This window comes from Rhipicephalus microplus, chromosome 4 (assembly GCF_043290135.1).
Source record: "Rhipicephalus microplus isolate Deutch F79 chromosome 4, USDA_Rmic, whole genome shotgun sequence".
In the NCBI taxonomy this organism is placed as follows: Eukaryota; Metazoa; Arthropoda; class Arachnida; order Ixodida; family Ixodidae; genus Rhipicephalus; species Rhipicephalus microplus.
Genome location: NC_134703.1, coordinates 112,685,478 through 112,705,322, shown reverse-complemented (window position 1 = coordinate 112,705,322; position 19,845 = coordinate 112,685,478). Strand labels below are relative to the sequence as shown.

Below are 19,845 nucleotides of genomic sequence, written 5' to 3'. Positions count from 1 at the left end.
TCAGAGTTGCCATAAGCAAGGCTGACCAGACATATCAATGTTAAAGTGGAAACTTTTCTTGGCACTTCCAGTACGGTAACATTAAAATATTTAGAAAGATTAGTTGCAGACGTGTGCTCACAGCAGCGGTGATGATAATTCTTTTTGATGAAGCAACAAATGCTTTGACCAGTCTGTAAAGAGTATGTTCGTTCCCATCTATAACTGCATCGGCGAGTTACAGTAGTATAAAAACATGAAGAAGTGATGTAATTAATAGGGCACCTGTCCAGCGCTAGCCTGCTCTGCAGTGCTACTATACAGTATGGAAAGCGTCGCAAAAAGCCTCCAAGGAAAATCGTCACTGCTGAAACGTTGAAAAATTATCACTACAATGTACCTTTGCCTTGTAATACTTTTTTTCTCCTAACAATATAATTGAGTGATTACTAGCAATGAAGAAAAATTTCGCTTTGGTTGTTTTCTGCAGCGTGGACCCGACTGTGACCACTAGCTGTCAGAGTGGTGGGGCTCAGCCCCCCAACTTTTCTCAGTGGGAGGCTTGAGCCCCCCTTGCCCCTCCCCCCCCCTGGCTGATATGCTTATGCATAGGATGCATCTACAGACATATGTCGAAGATTTGTTTGTGGTGCCGCTGGCATCCAACTTGAAAAGTGGTGCTGAAAACCCGTGGCACGTTCAATCGTTTTTATATTTATAAACACTGGATTTCATATCAGCTTAGCTATCTGTAGCTATATCTTGAGCAACTACATAGTGTAAATAACTCTTTTTTCTTGTTTGATCGATGCACGAAAGTCTCTTGAATCTACTATGATTTAGAGTCCAGTAATGCTTGGACATATTAGCTTAAATGACTGTTTTAGTTTCTTTTTTTCAGTGCACTAAAACTACAGTTAAGCTACACCATTCCATTTATTTGGGCACTTCAAATATTATGTTATGCGAGCCAAGCAGCAAAGACCATTGAATTGATAATTACAAGTTCTGAACACTTGTAACATCTGCAGTCAACAAAAAGTGAAGTTCTGCTACCAAGTACATAAACCCGGGAACTTTTATTTTATTCAATCAAAGCATGTAAACAAGCACTAAGTAAATTCATTTTTTTTTCACAAGTGTATTTTTTATTGCATAGACCAGTAACATATATTTGAGCAAACATACGCTTTAAAACTATCGCACATTAGTATGCATGTAGTATTGCATGTAGTATGCACAAATTCTAATTCAGTGACTACAACTATTGAAAAAAAATTTTGAAGTGTTTTTCCATCTTGGTTTTCTGGCCCTCAGCAGGACTGCATGGTTTAATCATTAGGAATTACATAAGGCTGCCTCGAAATCATCGTAACATAATATGAGAGAAAATAATGAATGCTGGCACATGGTGCCGAATAAATAGGAATGCAACGTCAGCACTGCAGACTTGGCTGTGCCTATTGGCAAAAAAAAAAAGAACAGTTCTTAAAGTTTTTAAAAAGTTCTACCATCACGTGGACCTGCACACACGGTAGTGACAGTGAAGCATAGGATGGTATCTACAGCTCTTCCTTCGCCTTTTCCCCACAGATTTCTGAAAAATGAAAAAAAAAACAAAACAGTCAGGTGCTACAAAGCACAGCTCGTGTCTTTGAAAAGGCCCTGCGGCACTTTATCAACATGGTGAGAAAATTGTGCAGATCCGTAGCGAAGACTACCGTGAACATGCGAGCCAAAAATTATAGTACTGATAGCAGCGAAGAACTTACAATTAAGTTGTGTTTCAAAGACAGCTTGAAATCTTTCCATCATCTCACAGCAACTTTTGTAAGTGGCCCAACTACCTAAATCTGAGGGTCATGGCCACCGATTGATTTGCGCATTTGCATGCTGCATAGGAACCGTGGCTACGGTGTACCTGCACCGCACTTTGTAAAGCTAGAACTACACTCTATACACAAGCATGTTCACGAAAGTGAGCAAACATGTTGAAAAAAAGATGGGCTAAAGGGTGATGATGCATGCTGACAGCATCTTGCCCCTTGGCCATTCCACCAAGTAGCTTGAATCATACATGTTGAAGGAAAGAAGGAAGAAAAGCACTTAAAGCATGTGACAAATCAGTATAACTCCAGTTGAACTTTTCGCATTCAGAAATCTTTTGTGGCCATTTATTTGTGAAGCAATAAACGATGATTACTTGAAGAAGTTTCCAAAGCCCCTTTGATGATAAACTAATGAGGAGCGTGGAGCTTATGCTGATTAGTCTGGTTTAACATCAACGCACAACATTTTTGATGATGAAATAGTTTAGGGAGCTCAAGTTCTATATTTTTGCACAACTTCCCAAACAACTTTAGATGCAGCAGAATTTCAATTGCTCTGAAAACAATAGTGACATTCTTCAGGCACCGAAGTAAAACACGAAAGAAAAATGCTGCTACCCATGACACAGGTGTAGTATACACTACTGAAAGGCTAATGTATGAAAGTACAGTCGAAAAAAAAATTTCGATTTCCAATGCGGGCACCTGACAACGTGCTCGCCACAGCTGCAAAAGTACGGAGTATGATGGCAGTTTTCATAAGTACACAGCTGTTCAATCATTTCATAATAATCTGCAATGAACAGTTGGTCTAAAAATGAATACTCTAATTATATTTCAGTATGAGAAGCAGACGGTACCGGCTGAAAACAACATTACAAAGAGTGCTTCGAACTTTCCAAAAAGGAGGCAAAATCTAAGTTGGGCCTATAGCAGTGGAAAATTGAGCTTTTGAAATTCGACAACAGCACAAGGACACTGCCTAACGAGCAGAAGGGGAGCCACATTGGGACCAGCGCTGACTAGAAGCGAATGCACCTCTCCTCTCCACCCTACTTCTAGAGCATGTATGCTCGGAAGGGCTATCACCGCAGGACTGGTGTGGAGCATGCGTCTCGCCTTTTTTCATGTCCCCTGTATACTACTGCTCACGCAAACAGTGCAATGACTGCGTGCACAAAGCAAATGCACAGTAGGCACACTGATGTGCCTTCTTCATGTTTTTACTTGTGCGATGCCACAAAGACAAAATGGCCACAGTACACTTGCAGTATGGGCTCTCTCTTTTCTTGAGCCATATTTTCAGGAACGCAACTTTGACAGACAAACAGGTAAAAGGACACAAAAGACTAATTAAAAAATGACAGCATATCTACGGAGTGAATGATGGGGAGTGGGGCGAAGCTGGGTCCGCACGCCCCTGCCTCGCTCCTTCGGCCTCCCGTTGTCGTACTGCAGAGTCCTAATGGTGCGCTTCTGCTTCATGCGTCCGCACGTCGGGGTGCCTTTTTCGAGTGCGAACTGCCGCCGCCCTGCGCACACGCTGCTCAGCAGCCTTGTCCGTTCTCCATTGCCGAGCCTCTTAATGCGCATGTGCGCCAGAACGGCGCTTTTATTGTACTATAAGTGCCCCCTGGCGTACGCCGCCGCCGAAAAACACGCAATCGCCTCTCTCTAATCCCATACGTGTGACGTCGATTCTTCTTTAAAGTAACGAGTAACCCCGTCTAGTGCCATACCATTAGCATTTTTTAGCGTATAGTACAACTGCCCTCTATGGCCGGCTCAAGAATTAAGGAGGGGCGGTCAACGGTGGTTACGACGGGGACATTCGGGCTATGCTATAAGGCTCTTCGCCCCTAAAATTTATGTCAGTGCCAAGGAACAATATTTGAGAACGTCTAAAATGTCAATATTGATACACAAAATGAGACAAGACTATTTGTGAGTGTGTTTACACTGATCGATCAAGACAGAAGACACCAGGCACAGCAGACAGGCCAGCCCTCTTTGTCTTCACGATCTGCCGCGAAGACCGTGGACGAGAGGGAGCGCCGAGGCACCGCTCTCTAACAAGGACAACCCTACACGCGTGGTGGAGTAACAGCTACTACTGACTGCTGAACAGCGCTCTCAGTGTTTATTATTTAAGCACGACCAAGGTTGCCTGCCGAACTTGGCGAGGTAATGATACTAGGCTAGGCAGGGCACCAAAGCTTGTTACACCCCTCACCCCCGTTATTGTACACAAAATAAAAAGTACAAGTCCCAGCCGGTTCAACGTTGGTTTAGGTAGAAGAAAAGCAGTCTGGGCCCTTCGTTGTCAATTGCTCCGCCTGGGTACAGGTGTTGAGGGACTAGGTGCAGCAGCACTAGGTGCTGCATGAGCTGCTCTTGATTCCTCCCGAGATTCTACCGTGGTTGTCAGAGATAGCACTGAACTTGCCGGCAGCCCAACTACAGGCGCACAACTGGAGGCGCCTGTTCCTTGCGCAATGGTTGGCTCACTAGCCGCAACAGGTGCTGCCATGGATGCAAGCCCGGTCCCGCAGTTAGCCCTCACATGGTCAGCACGTCGTTGCCATGTGGTTCCAGCCTGCTATCGTACGAGCAAAGAGGAGGAGCTAGCAGGCGAGACCACTTGTCCAGCAGACCAAAGTGGGCCAAAACGAAAATTTTTGGCGAATACTAGCATTCTAGGCTCGGGCAGTGCCCCAGGACGGCACCACAACTGGTCATACACCTACAGTAAGGACAACAGGCTTGGCTGGATCGAAGTCCACCAGCACCGGTGCCTTGGTGATTAGCTGTTTACTATACTCAAAGTCCACACCCTGCTACTTCTTTCACGCCTAATGCTGGCCATCTTGAAGCAGAATGTGCAGTGGCTGCAGATGCGCAGACAGATTCGGCAGGAACCTCGTGTAGAAATTGATGAGGCCAAGGTAACTTTGCAGCTCTTTCTTGTTTCGGGGCTTCGGCGCCTTCAGAACAGCCTCAGCTTTGCGGGGAGTCAGAGTCAGGCCAACCTGGGAGATGACGTATTCCCAGGTATTCTACACTCAGAACCATGAACATGCACTTTTCACGCTTGAGCTTGAGACCAGCATCCTGAAGTCGGGCCAGAACGTTGAGCAGATTCTGCATGTAGTCTCCGTAGTCAATATCGGTGACGAGCATATCGTCCAAGTACACTGCCACGTTCCTCATGCCCCCCCCCCTTCCCACCCTGAAGAGGTTGTCCATCTCTCTGAAAGATGGCTGGTGCCGAGGCCACCCCCGCATGGTAAACATATATGCTGAAAAAGCCCCATAGTTATCGATATCCTGACGTACTTCTGTGAGGCCTCTTGGAGCCCCAACTGCTGGTATGCATCTCTGAGGCCGAGCTTCGTGAATTTCTGACCACCAGACAAATCCGACCAGAGAAGTTCAATCAGAGGCAGGAGGTACTTTTTCGGCGGTAGCGACGGGATTGATGGTACCCTTGAAAATTCCAACAGATTCTGACACTACCGTCCCACTCGGGAACTGGAACGATGGGAGCGGCTCACTCCGCAGTCTTGACTGGTACCAGGATGCCTTCTCGCTGCAACCGTTGCAGCTCCTGGGTCACTCCGTCCTTAAGTGCGAACGGCAGCGGTCGAGGCTTGAAAAACTGAGGCCGGACTCCCTCGGGTACACGGATGCCAGCATTCTCACCGTCAAATGTGCCCACCCCTGGCTTGAACAGTGACTGGAACTCTGTTAGGAGGCTCGGGACGTCTTGTACGCCACATAGGGCTGCTTCCTGGCCTTCTGGCAGCCGAACACACCGTGCGCAAATCCAATTCCTCCCGAGCAGCGTCGGTGACGACCCCGTGGTCAAATAATACAGAGGAAGGATTGCTTCCCTGTAGCCAAAACGAACGCTGACCTGGGCCTGGCCTTAGACTTGGGAAAGCCATCCCAAATAACTCTGCATGCAGCATGACGCCTGAAGCCTCGACGGCCACTCCGGGGAAGGTCCTTTTGAAAAGTTTGCCAGCCATGATTGACACGCTGGCCCCCATGTCCAGTTGCGTGGAAATGGGGCGTTCGGGCATTCGTAAACTGCAACGGTCAGTATTTACGGCCGCACAGATGACGGGACAAAGCCTATGTGCCACATGTTGAAAATAGGCGGGTCCTCGGTCACGACGTTGAGCCTGGCCAAAGCAGAACCCTAGCCTGCTGGTGCCCTTCCCTGCCACAACCTGCGACGCCTAATCTGACAGCGGGCTGGTGTGTAACCTGGGCTTGATCTAGGCTCCTGCTGTGGTCCGCAGTTCTGCTAGCTACATGGCATTACCATGGCATGAGGCTGCATGGAGCTACATGGCATGAGGCTGTAAAAGCACTGAAAACATGATATTCCGAAGGAAGGCTGTTTGGTTGCAACCTACTGATGGGAGGTGCTGGTTAGGTCTGGCATGGCGGGTATGACCAACACCAACGGCGATAGTGAGAAATGTGCCAGGATGAAAGGTAAAGCAGACAGGCTGGTCGTCGGGGGTTCTCCATTCCGTATGGTTCCAGAAGGGCAATGCAGAACAGGATCAACAAGGGTTTTTGAGAAGTAAGGCTGTACTTCAAGGCAAGGTCAGGGGACACGCTGATCGAAGACCAATGTTTGCAAACTGTTGCCTGACCAAAGCTTGAATTAAGGCTACTGTTGGCTCTTATGGCTCAGTGGCATGTTGTGAAAATGAACAGTTCAATAGGAGTGTACAGGCAGCTTCAATCTCCTGACGAACACTATTGGTGACGTCATAGGTGGGTGACTGGTGAGCAGCTTCACATGACAAAGTTGTCTTGGGCAGCCGTGCGAATGTATGAGCTATACAGCGGCTCTTCGCTTTTTCAAACCACCGACACTCTTTGATGACTCCATTGACGGTGGCAACGTTGTTATAGACGTTGAAGGCCTTGCCAGCGATTGCCTTTCAGAACATGCAATACTTTCCGAGACTCGAGCGTGTGCTCATTAACCAGGCGGCAATGTTGATGACATTGTGAATATACACGACATATGATTCGATAGATGTCTGTGCTCAAGTTGCCAGTTGATTCTCCGCAGCCACCTGCCATCCAGCGGTGTTGCTAAAAAAGTTGTGGAGCTTTTCTTTGAAAGAGTACCAGCTTGTTATGTTGGCTTCGTGCGTCTCAAACTATACACGCGGTGGGCCATCAAGTTGAAAAGCACGTTGGCAAGAATAAGGGTCACATCCCACTTATAGCCAGTGCTATAGATGGGACGGATTATTTTTTTTTAAATAAAAAAATAATCCGTTCATACAGGTTGGTGCATTGGTTGTCCTGTCTAAAGAACTTCAAGTTGCAAGTAGGAATACGTAGAATCTCAAGTTGCAAGTAGAATCTCAAGTCGCAAGTAGGAATACGTAGATAGAAGTCACGAGAGGTGCAGGTGGTGAAAACGATGTTCTTTTAACCTGTGGCGTGGTCAGACCCGTGAGGATACTGCCCTCGCGGAACTTCATGATGGGTACAAGGACGAAGTAGCAGCTGCATCATAGTATGTCACGTAAAATGAGGCAAAACGTGACTATTTGTGAGTGTATTCTAGGGATCGATCAAGATGGGGAACAGCACATACAGCAGACAGGGCAGTCCTCTGTCGTCTTCTGTACGCAGATTGTCGAATGTCTCACCGTTGATGTGCTAGCTATGTAGCAATATTACCATTATCACTGCTGTAGTAATCGACAGATTAAGGTAAATGTAGGATACTAGATTCGCAACCAGTGAGATCTATCTGAACGTGCCCGATGACGTCAAGAGACCAAAGTACAAATTATATTACCAGTAATAAAATGAGAACATTCAGTGCATTGCAAGATGCAAGAAATTTCTACTTGTGCATTTCTGCTTGATTGATGGTGAAAAAAACTTGACGTTACAATAGAGAATGGCGTGGATTGTGCAAAAGTTCTATTTTTGTAGGGCTGCACTGCGTTTGCACGGATGCATCTCAGTGGTACAGTCGACTCCTTAAATAAAACTTGAAGGGACCAACATAATATGTTCCATTTAAAATAGTTTCAATTACTGAGAAATGACCAGGGGTGGAGAATGCGAGAAAGAAACCAATCTTGTGAGCAACACTTGTTTCATTTAAGCAGCACTTCCGTTTAACAGATTTCAATTTACTGAGATTCTACTGTAGCTTCGTTATCGCATGCTGTTGCGGGTGCCTTACACGCATTTGAAAGTTGCTCAAACAAACAGTTCAAAAGAATGTCACGCCCATGTGACATTGTGTAAAGTGCCCTCCATAGCAAGAACCCTAGCATCAGCTACCAGGCAGTAGAGGCAGGCAAGATTTGGCGAGGCAAATGGTACATCAGGAGGCCTTTTCAAGCTGTTGCGTTCTGTTTGCCTAGACAATGGTGGGTGCAGCAGAACACGGGGGTTCTGGTGTTGGAGGACAATATGACTTCCTGACCGATAGAATGCGGCGGTTCTTGGCATCACTAAGAAACCCCGTGAAAAGCGACTGGACTGGTCGTCTCTGCAATGGCGCAGTGCGGGTGCCTAGACACAATGGCAGAGCCGATCTAGACGGATGACCAAGAAGCTGCTCTGGCGCATTGGACATTTACGCTTGCAGGCTACAATTTCTTTGGTGAATGCACCGGGACAAGAGAGAGAAGAGAAAAAGCGGGGTCAAGGTAGAAGACATACAGCAGTGGCCCGAGAAAGAGGGTGTCAAAGCTGCAGGACGTTTTCTCCATGTTAATAAATTAGTTTTTCTAAGTTACTTTCTCGATGTAATGACTTCACGCACATCCGCCAATTTTGGCCCGTGCAAAAGAACCCGCATGTCACCTCAACAAGGCCTAACATATGAACTTCAATAACAATGTGCCGACCACTAAAATGCACTTTCATTCAAAATAAGCGTTCTCTTGGAATAAAACAAGCGCTACGGGTTTTCTGGAACACTATTTCAACAATAAAGATCTCCTTAACATTTGCCTTTCGTGTTCCTTTAAGGCTTTCGCTTTGAAAACAGCAGCAAAGCTCTGTTATTTTGTAGACCCGAGAAAGAAAGAGATCCGACAGTGTGTTTTCAATCAGCTTTAAGTATGAAACATGAACAAAACACGAATGTTTATTCACTTTCCAAACAGCGTCCCATGCCAACCAATCTGGCAGTAAGTAAGATGTATTTCATTACAGCATCCAAACACCAAATGTCTTCTGCTTTTGTAACAACTGACTATCTCTCCAAAAGGCTCCTTTTCGTCACATAAACGTTGGTTCATCATACACAGTGAATGTTCGGCAGGACAATGCAGCACAAGTGTGGTGTTGCATTTTCAAGAACAATAATTATTGGCAATATGTATGCATACGAAATGTAAAATGCCAATGGCCTCTCTTTACCTTTGTTGTTTTCACAAAGCAACCTAAAGGCTTGGGGCTCCACCCTTATCTTGTGCTTTGAGAAAACTCGCATGTAATCATCTTCGTACTCTCCAATCATATCTTCACACTGCAAACGGAAAAACAAAATGTTGGAAAGAAGGTACACGAAAATAGAGATACGGACTATTTTCAATAAAACATAGAGATAAGCACCAGCAGTGTGGCACGCCTGCACCCGACAATTTCCAACTGAGTGTAAATTTCTCATTCGGTGATTCCATGCAGTGCTCCCTATTCTACAAATTAATTACCTGCAGAGCACTAGCTAATCCCCACATGTCACCTACTCAATTGCCACTACGTTTAGACACAAGAAATGTGAGCAAGCCTTTAGGAATCAAAATTACTGTTCACACTTGATTTCCAAGAGAACATTTTCCAACAATACTAACTACTGTGTAGATGAACTTATTCAACACCAGACCTTCAACTGAATTGTTGGGCAGATTGGTAAATCATAATAAAGTGGATCCTCACAGAAATAAATATAGATAGATTTTATGTAGAGCTGTGTGAATAGCAATATTTTGGTTGTGAACCGAATTTGGATAGTATTGAAGTGTGAGTGTGAATGAAATAAAATATTTTTCTAATATTTTTTCGAATATTTCTAGAATATTTTTCAAGCTTCAAAGTGGTAGAGGCTTCTTAAGCATATACTTATGAAAAAGAAACATGAAAGTGTTTCTTTTGACTATATTGATGAAACACTGGCAGGGTGGCGTTTCACAGTTGTTTCATCAAGAATAAAGTAATGCGGAGGCTGAATCATATGTATGTACATGATTTGGTGCAGCCAAAGTGTTGCCGACAACACTTTAGCGAGTGAAAGGCAAAGATGCTATTTATTCAGCATGTCCACCTCTTTCACCTCCTGCTCAACTTATGTGGCAGTCAAGTGTGTGCACTCCCTTCGAGTCTGGAATTCCAAATCCGCCACATAGACATCAATATATAAGATAATCCAAAATTTTGGATGCTAAAAATCATTTGGCCTCAACTTTTCCAACTTCCTGCCCACATTTCAGTACCAAAACAGCATTAATTCAGTCCCCACTCCTGCAATATATATCCTACCCATGTTAGAACCAGCGTTATATTTTTTTAATAGTACATTTGCGACCGTAGCAGAGCCTGAAAGGCGGCTTCGCCACACTACAATATTCTATTAGGGTGAAGCTTATTGAAATTCTGAAGAGACCACTGTAAATCGAACGTTCGACTGTTTTTGCCCTCGGAAAGTTCAAATGCAGTATGCACTCATTGAATGGAACCTGAAGGGACCAAAAAAATATTTTCCGTTTAACAGGAGTTCTGTTTACAAAAGATGACCAGGGGTGCAAAATGCAACAACGAAACAAGCACTTGTTCAATTTTAAGCAGCAGTTCCATTTCCCAGATTTCTGTTTACTGAGTGTATAGTGTAATTCGAATTGTGAAATTCCAGTGCGAGAATAGCAAGCAGTATTTGCAAAATATTCGAAATTTTGGATATTCGCACACACTTATATCTATGTTCTCTTAAACCCGGCGGAAAGTAATGTCACGGAAAGCTTCGTAATACATGTCTTTTGTGCTTTAATAAAGGAGTACTGACAATTAATTTTGAAGGAATAACTTGTGAAATAGATGTGTGCGGAAACATACGCATCATCTTGAAGTAGCAACAAAAAATACAGCCAGGAACATACACTCAAATGTCAATATAACAAACATGGATATACCAAAATATTGGATATAGCAAAGTTAATAAATATAGTCTTGGAATAGATACGTACTAAGAGATACCTTTTATGACAAATTTTCGGATATAACAAACTCAATTTCTCGTAAGATGCAACTTTGCTTTAATGAGCTTTGACTGCATTTAAAATTTTAGTGTGTTGCACGACTGTATGTGAAATGTGCCTCTGGCTTATGAATAAACAACCACTGATAGATATGTGGGGTTTAACGTCCCAAAACCACCATATGATTATGAGAGACGCCGCAGGGGAGATGTAAAAACAACCTATCGCCACCTGTGTCACGAGTCTGCCTTGGCTGCCACGATCGCTGTGAGCGCTCTCTCATAACAAACCATTTCAATGGAAATAGGAGGCAGACTGGCATGTGAGCACGAAGGCTAACATACTTTCCTTGGCAGCGCACTTTCGGCGAGTCGCACATATTACTACATCTCGGAGCACTCAGATGGACCAGAGAGTCTTCTCTAAGAACAGTTGTCAATGCGGTGTTAATGTGCACACCGCTTTGTGTGCTCACCCAGCCAGCTATGTTTAAAAATGTAACAGGGCTCATCAGGACCGCCCCCAATAATTCAATATCGCCCCCTCAAGGATACGAGCTGTCAAGCCATAATAAGTGGGTCGTTAGGTACTTACTGCAACAGAAAAAACAATATGTAAAATTTTTGTGCTGACACTCCTTAGTGAAAAAGTGTTCTATTCAATGAGTTACGTTATTATTAAACAAGGATAGCACTTTGGTGTCAGCAAACTATGTTGCACGCCCACATTCCTAACACAGAAAACATGGGTTTTTTTCAGCGTTAGATAAAGCTCTTTATTCAGTACAATACAGTGCAAGTAAAACGTTGATATAATACAGAAGTTGGAACGTGGCTGCCCTTTTAATGTAGCCAAACGATCTAACATCATTGTTTCAACACAAATTTGCTCAATAAAGCACCGTCATAAGCTACCCATCCAGTGCATTCCACCTCTTCTTTCTGGCACTTGACTCTGAGCCTATGGCTGGCACTACACATTTCACATCTCTTTCTGCTACTGTGCACTTCTTGTCTAAATTGTTGTGCACCAAGAAGCTATCTACACACAAGATGGATGAAAACCTCGCAAGACAACTGACAAAGCTTAAAGGACCCCTGACAGCGAAAGTTTTTTGAGTGACGTTTTTTTACTGTAATTTGTAGCTTTTTGTCTTAAAATGACAAAATTGATTCGTCAACGCTCTAACACATCATATAATTAATGCTAGCATCATTACTTCAGAATGATTTTACATCAGCATGAAATGTCCACCTAAATACCACAAGACTAGCGCCTCCCAACGAGGCAGAAGCTGAGAGTACGTGCTCTCAAGCATCGGCAATGCCGAGCGGGCTGTTTTCAAATAGGGGGGGACCTGCGAGCGTTGAATTATGAAACTATGTGGGCGGTTTGAGTGTGTGCCCCTTCGAAAAAAGAAAAGCACTCCAGGCGTGAGCAGCCAAAACCACCTAGAGAGCAGCTAATAACGAACAATAGTCTTCGCCGAGAGCTAATCGGGAGATAGTCTTTGCCGGGTGCCAATCGTGAGATTGTGCACACACCGTTCATGTTCTCCGACCCCGACAATACTTGCTTGACCTCTGCAACGTTATGCGGGGATCTTTGCCTATGTTAAACCATGGAAAATGTCGATTGAACCTGGATATTCAGATTAACACACACCCTTACTTTCAATCATTCTCTTTAGGAAATGCTAGTCCCTAATCATTGGTCAGAAGTGGCCCCTCACGCAGGACTATCAATTAATGCAAGCATCTCAGGTTTCTAAATTTGATATCAGGGGTCCATTGAGATGTCTTGGTTTCCTAGAGCTATTCGGTAAGGCTGGATAAAACAGTTCTGCAGGACAAGAAAGGCGAAGCGAGAGCTTGATAGGAGCTCGACGGGATAGCCTGTCACTAGCATTTTGCACCGACATTACGTGTCCTTTTATAATGACCATGAAAAATTTTCGTGTTTCGATCCGTGAGCACTATACATTAAAAACGGAAAAGCATCGTCAAGGAAGCTGTCTGTTACCACAGTCTATTAACTATGGCTGGGGGCAGGTGAGATAAAAGCAAATTAGCTGTTCATTTTGAGAATTGGAGTAACTTCTCTTTCAAAGAGGCTGCCCCTTACATCAACTAGCAGATGCAAGCGACATTTTTGTGCACAAACTTACATTTAAGCCAAAAACCGAAAACCAGCCCTTATTTTTAATCAAGAACTGTATCTGTACAAGCCTTTTCTTGCTTCTCTCTCTCTCTTTTTTCTTTCAATCTATGAGATAACTTCCAGATGATTTACTGTGTTTCAGAGGAACTCTTCATGCCAAATGCATGCAGACACATGAACACATTAGGCACATGACATTTGGGGGCAGTTGAACTGGCTTCATCGAGGAAAAAAAGATCGCTGGCACTCGTTGGAATTTTCGGCTGTCTTCACAGTGTACACCCAGCGACAAACGTTTACAGAACATGGACTTGACAGCAAGTGTGAAATTTTGCTGTTTAAATGCATAGAACATTTAAAGTTTCATAAATAACTGTGAAATCCAAAAATTGTTATAAAGAGAAATATGTCCAATTTTGCTTTGTAAACATGCTGCCCCAAGAATATTGCGAACACGTGCCATAAATAAAGTTACAAGAGTTAGAACATCACTTTCAGCTGGTTTCAAATTTTCGCGCGGCCTCGCCACCCTTCTCCCTCACAGGAAGATGAAGGCGTAGCCCGCCATCGTGACTGATTTGGACCTATCGATAAGCTGCATGCCCCGTCAAGTCGCCGATCAGCGACTTTGCGTTACTGCATGCGAAAGGAGGATTGGTCAGGCGTAGGAAAGGAGTGCGGGAATCGTTTTTCAAAATGAAGGCCCTGCATGGCGCGCAGCGCTGTAATATTCGAAAAACGTGATCGCCGCAGTCTCCTGTACAAATTGCCAAGCCTCTTTTAGGGGTGTCAAAGTCGGAGCCTGTTGACTGGCTCTTTAAAACGAATAACTGTGGGTTGCCAAAACTTAAGCTTGAAACATTTAAAGTAAAGACCACTTTTCCTGGCTAACTGACAGCTAAGCAGCTTTTTTGCAACTTCTGTGTCCAGTAAGCATTGTTTGCTCGTTGTGCTTCTCTGCAGCATACACCAAGCACCCACTTTAGTTAAAAGTCAAATAGTCAATTAAGTCAAATAACAACTTATGTCAGAGTGAAAGCTCAATGTATGACATCTAAAACAACAACATTACCAACAACAGTGCCCTATTTACCGAGAAATTAAGGTAAATCCACAAGAACACATGCGCCGCAGTAGGACATATTCAAAGTGATCCCAATGACCTCAGATGGACCGCCTACAATAATTCCCTAATAATCGATCTAGCTGCGCTAAATAAAGAACCGTCCAAGCATCGAGAAGCGCAATAAAATGCTGCCTGTTCGTTTATCCTTGATTCATGGAAAAAAGAATCGCCGGACGTTACTATAGAGAATAAGACGAGTGGTTCGAAAATTCAATTTTCGTGTTGTTACACTGAACAGGTGGTGTCATCTAGCAGGGCGAAGTTGAATACAAAACCGTCTGCAATCTCGAAGTCAATGGTGGGAAACTGATCAATAACCGTTGTTGCTGCTGTGGCTCCCGCTGCTTTCGGTCTGCTGCTACTTGCGCAGTAACACCAGACAACGTTGTGCAGGCAACAGTGACGCGAGTCAATCTGCTCGGTCCGCTTCTTGAGGCAAGTAATTTTAAGTATGCTAACCCGATGGGAACCTCTAATACGCTGTTTTATATCAAAATAGGCCCTTCCTTGGCCCAAAAGCAACACTACGAGGTTTCTGGACCGCTGTTTCAACAATTAATGCCGACTTAATAGTTGCCTTTAGTGTCCTTTAAGCACATGATCTGGACACCATCTGCATACAGGTCGTAAAAACGTATGAGTTAGCAAATGTGTGAGCAGCAGAGGTTGTCTATGTCAAAACTAAAATCGAAGGGTAAACTTACAAGCTGCCGAATTTTTCCATTAGCAGTGGGGTCAGGGACAACTTGGTAAGTGCTCAGCTTGTCAACGTCCTTACTGAGGTTCACAAGAATAAGCTCTCCGTTCTCCTTGTGTGTCGCCTGTGCGTAGTTGTCCATCTGGCTGCACACTTCGTCGAGGACATCGTGCATGTGTGCCTCGGAGCCAGCGTAAGGAATCTGAAATTAAAAAATTTCATCAAAACTCGGGGGTGTTACGAGTCAGAACCGCAGGTTGATAACATGTGCAGTAGCAAGACTCCAGATTTATTTTGACCATCGTTTGAGCATTTGTGTACTATAGTTCAGTAACCCACACCCTCTAGTTTAGCAGCACAACGCCCTGAGCAATCTCAGTATGCCGGAAGCAAGAATGAATAAAGTGCAAGCGTTGGATGAAGAACACAACATGAGCAACAGTGAGAGGTGACAGGCAGAGTTTGCAAGATATACTGGCAAGACAATTAGAGATGCACTTTACATTTCATGCCTCTGAGGCCTGGTCAGGGCTTGCCACTCCACCTCATGACCCTAAACTATTGTATCATACCCTGCTGCACTTAGCATTCAGTCATTTTCCGACACACTAAAATGATAGCACTCTGACAACTAAGCAACAGCTTTTGCTACGGCTAAAGTACTACCGAAAGTGCTGACATGGGCACAAGGTAATTTCTTTGTGGTGAATGGGTTTCACCGGCTAACTGTTACACATGTTACTGCTTCATACATGCTTAGTCTTGTTGTGCTAGAACTGTCAGAACCCATTTGAATGTTACGATCAAAGTGCTTGTACAATGCTGACGTGTTAGATATGCAGATCAGATTTTCAGGGATTTGATTGATATGTGGGGTTTAACGTCCCAAAACCACCATATGATTATGAGAGACGCCGTAGTGGAGGGCTCCGGAAATTTCGACCACCTGGGGTTCTTTAACGTGCACCCAAATCTGAGCACACGGGAGATTTTCAGGGACCAATGACTGTGCTGCGAGTGTCACTTGCTTTGCCGACTAGAAACTCACTAAACAAGGAGTTCAATTTGTATTTGATGCCTTGGCTGCTGCTGTCTTCACCGTCACATCATGAGGCTACTTAGAATGTATTCTCTGTGTTGTTACATGTGCTATGAGTACGATAAGAAGGCTTTCCAGAGTGGCAATCTAGTGTGCAAGTTGATACCTTTCTGGCATTTTTAAGGATAAAACATGAAAATATACAAGTAGGGAGGGACTCCCAGCTTAAGGAGCACATACCAGGGGGGTTAATAATAATAATAATAATAATAATAATAATAATAATAATAATAATAATAATGTTTATTTTTCATCAATAGCTGCTCTCCGAAAGAGACAGCTTGACAAAGGCCCACAGCCACCTTTTAGCATGACAGCAATGACAAACAGTCAGCAATATGAAAAAAAGCAACAAAAGAAATCAAGTCCTAATTCCAAAAAAAAATAGCAACACTGATAACAATATAGCAACTGCAAATAAATATTAAAAACCAAACATGTGTACATTGTGCAATTGAGTTTGTGTGCAGTGTAAGAAATCTATGCCAGCTTTCACATATTCATTAAGTAACGTAGGAACTATGTAGGATATAACTGAATGCAGCCAACTTGCCCAAGCTTCCACGCTTCATATGTAGGATAACTTATCTCTGGAGTAATTTGTTCTCAATTTTTTTATTTTCCATGTTTCTTTATTTCATGTTACAAACAATGGAGTATTTGGCTGCAGTTTCGAGAGGTCGTACAAAAAATGTCAACTTTCTTTCAATTCCCGCCTGATCGCCAATGCTACCTTAATTCTGTCACTATTTAATAATCACACAACTTACTGCAGTGCACGTTGATTGAATAGGGCTGCATGGCTGGTGGCGACGACTGTGATTTGTTTGCCGATTCTCATGCTATGTCCAATCAAAATGAGTTGAAACGAATAGTGCACTTAGCAAAGTGTTGCAGAGTCACAACACCAGGTGTCCTACAAGTCTACTAAAGCTTCAATATAAATGACCACCACGTAGCTGGACAGCAACAGCACTTGCTGCTTGCTGTTGCTTATTTTAAGTCAGACAATTCGCTTGCATTCTTTCAACTCAGGTAAAGATGTTTGTGTAGTGTGACAGTTAACTTTGCTCAGTAATTGTGAAAAAGCATGACGAGACAGCGGGCACCCAGAACTAGCCTGGTAACGCGAATGGATGTGCTGGTTGCACATGTCGATTGTGTGTGTATGAAAAAAGTTTGTGAAGCATTCAATGTGGTGTGGCAATGAGTTTAGCCAATGCATGCAAACTTTTTACTGCATTGAGAGACTTTTTCCCACTATGTATTTATTAAAAGGTGGATCTAATTAAGAGCAGGTAAACATAAATTTCAAGTGCTCAATGAATACACACTAACACCACAAAATTAAGAATAATTGTTACGGCAGTACATGTCCTACACATGCAGTACATTGGCTGTGATAGAAGGCTTCTGGTGGTAAAGGCGCTGGTGGCATTAAATGTCTGCGCTAAGCAGATTCAGCAAATGATAGCACTCGGCCATTTCTGCTGTCTGTCTCTCATACAGTGTTCAAGATGCTATTACACCATCGCTCCCGTGGACAAACACATGAGGAGTGACCAACCCTCTACATGGCAACACCATCCTTAAGCCAATCCACACTTTAGGCCCACAACCGATTACCAATAAGTCAACTTTTATCAAAGCAAGATTTTGCGCTCCTGATGGGATCACATATGTGATGTATGGTAATCGAATTTTCTCAGTGCACGTGTTGGTGTGTGCTATTGTCAGATACAACTTCAGAAGTCCACGGCATTTCCACCACAAAGGGAGATTCGCACAAGTCTGCACCAATGGGTGCAGACACCATCCCGACGTCATGAGCTGCACGGTCAGTGCCTTTGGTGAACACTGCCAAGTGCATGAGCGGGACTATTTCTTTCGTCGCCGAAGCAATCCGCTCTCACTTTTTGGTTGTCAGGACAGGGCTTCTTCGTACTTCTTAAGGTGCATTTGACTGTTATTGTTTTTCTACCAACTTTCACTTGCGGTTATACAAGGCACGGTCAATGATTGCCTTTCCTTTTTCTTCTCATGTACTGGTACTTAATTGCCCAAACAATAAGTTGTGAATGGAGCTTAGTTTCTCAAACGATAAAATTAAGTTTAAAACACCATAATATTAACATATAACATTGCCACACCACAGTACAAATATCTGATATTCACGATCAGGTTCCTGTTCTGAATATTCGCATGATAAATTTCCAATTCCAAGAAACTCCTCACCATAGTGTATTTTAAAGGTTTATAATCTACCTATTATTTTTCAAGCAACCTTAAATCAAGAGCACATTTCTAGCGCCCAAAGTTGATGCTTATTTGGATATCTAAACAAAGTTCCAAATATTGATCTGGTTTACGCCACTCCCCCCCCCCCCCCACCCCCTCGGTGCAGTTCTGAAAATCCTCAAACGTATAAGAGCACAAACCGTCCACCATAACAGCGTGTGCTATTTCCACCACAGTTCTTCACGAAACCGGTCGCGTCAATGGGTTCTGCACAGTCAAAACTTTCGACCGCAGTGTTATTTCCCGGAAGGCTCGTTTGCGCAAAGCAGCGAAAAAAGAGCACAGAATTTCGATACAGAAACCTGGAACGAAAAGGGACGATTAATGTCCCGACTAGCGACTAAGTTTTGCGAGAAAAGAAGCGCCTTCCTGATCAGCATGTAGATGAAATGCATCTCGCTCGGCTTCGTTCATGCATGAAGTGCTCAAAAAGCCCGTACCGTTTTTTGCTTCTGAGTTCCATCGGCTTGCAGCCTAAAGCTTCCGACAGGTATCTTCTTTTTTGGGTCAACCTTTGAAATAGCTGCAACCGATTCTGTCACCAACGCTTTGCACACTGAAAGAACAACAGGAAAAAAAAAAAAACGTCAGCCAAGTTGAAAGAGAAACAGCACAAGTTCTTCATTACTAAAAACTAGCGCGAGTTACAATCAAATAAACGCGCCAGTTTCCACGAGCGTCGACGATGAGCAGCTCGCTACACAGCATAACGGATTAGCTTTTTGTCTCACGAGAACAAGCAGCAGTGCTGCGCGAAGCACGGATCGGGAGCATTAAGTTCATTCATCCGGCGAGGAAACACTCACCCTGACACTTTAGCTCCTGCACAGTCGGCTCACAAAACGCTACACAGCAAAGTGTGAAAAGAACCAGAACTTGTACGGAGAGAGCACTGAGGTACTGCATTTCGAAGCTATAAGTTGAAGTGCGCGTAGCGATCGGGGAAACAAAAAGTGCTTAGAACGCTTATTACACGTGTACTTCGCAAAACCCACCGCGCCAACCGCTTCACCGGCGACGACAAAATAAACACATGAAATAAAGCTACCTGAACAATACCACAAACATGGCGGCCTTGACGTGCTTTCTTCATAGAGCTAATATATTGACTCTATATTAACTATAAACCTTTCTTTGAAGAAAAAGTTGGAGAAAAAAAGCGGAACAATTGTTGGTTATAAAAGCACAGCCTTTGAGACTTCTATTTAGAGCCTCCGAGCATTGAAACAAGCAACGTTACAATAATAAAATATAAACCAAGCTCACCATAAAATAATTAAATTAAAACGTTTGTAACAGTTTGTGTGACTTAGTATTAGTAGAGTGTACTAGAATGGGGGAGTGGGTCCACTGAAGGCTCCACGCTGAGGCGTTTTTTTCGGAAAATCCAGGTGGCG

At 43.7% G+C, this 19,845-nt stretch overlaps 1 protein-coding gene across 1 annotated transcript; it reads right to left on the bottom strand.

Annotated features, from left to right (window-relative positions):
- Positions 1–1,403: 1,403 nt before the first annotated feature.
- Positions 1,404–19,474, bottom strand: LOC142814574 (protein canopy homolog 2-like). The gene is made up of 5 exons (XM_075893512.1): positions 19,255–19,474; positions 18,889–19,004; positions 15,059–15,253; positions 9,237–9,345; positions 1,404–1,576 (listed from the first exon to the last, which is right to left on the bottom strand). Exons 1-5 carry the CDS (start codon positions 19,352–19,354, stop codon positions 1,542–1,544), a joined length of 555 nt encoding a protein of 184 aa, XP_075749627.1. The 5' UTR covers positions 19,355–19,474; the 3' UTR covers positions 1,404–1,541.
- Positions 19,475–19,845: the final 371 nt, after the last annotated feature.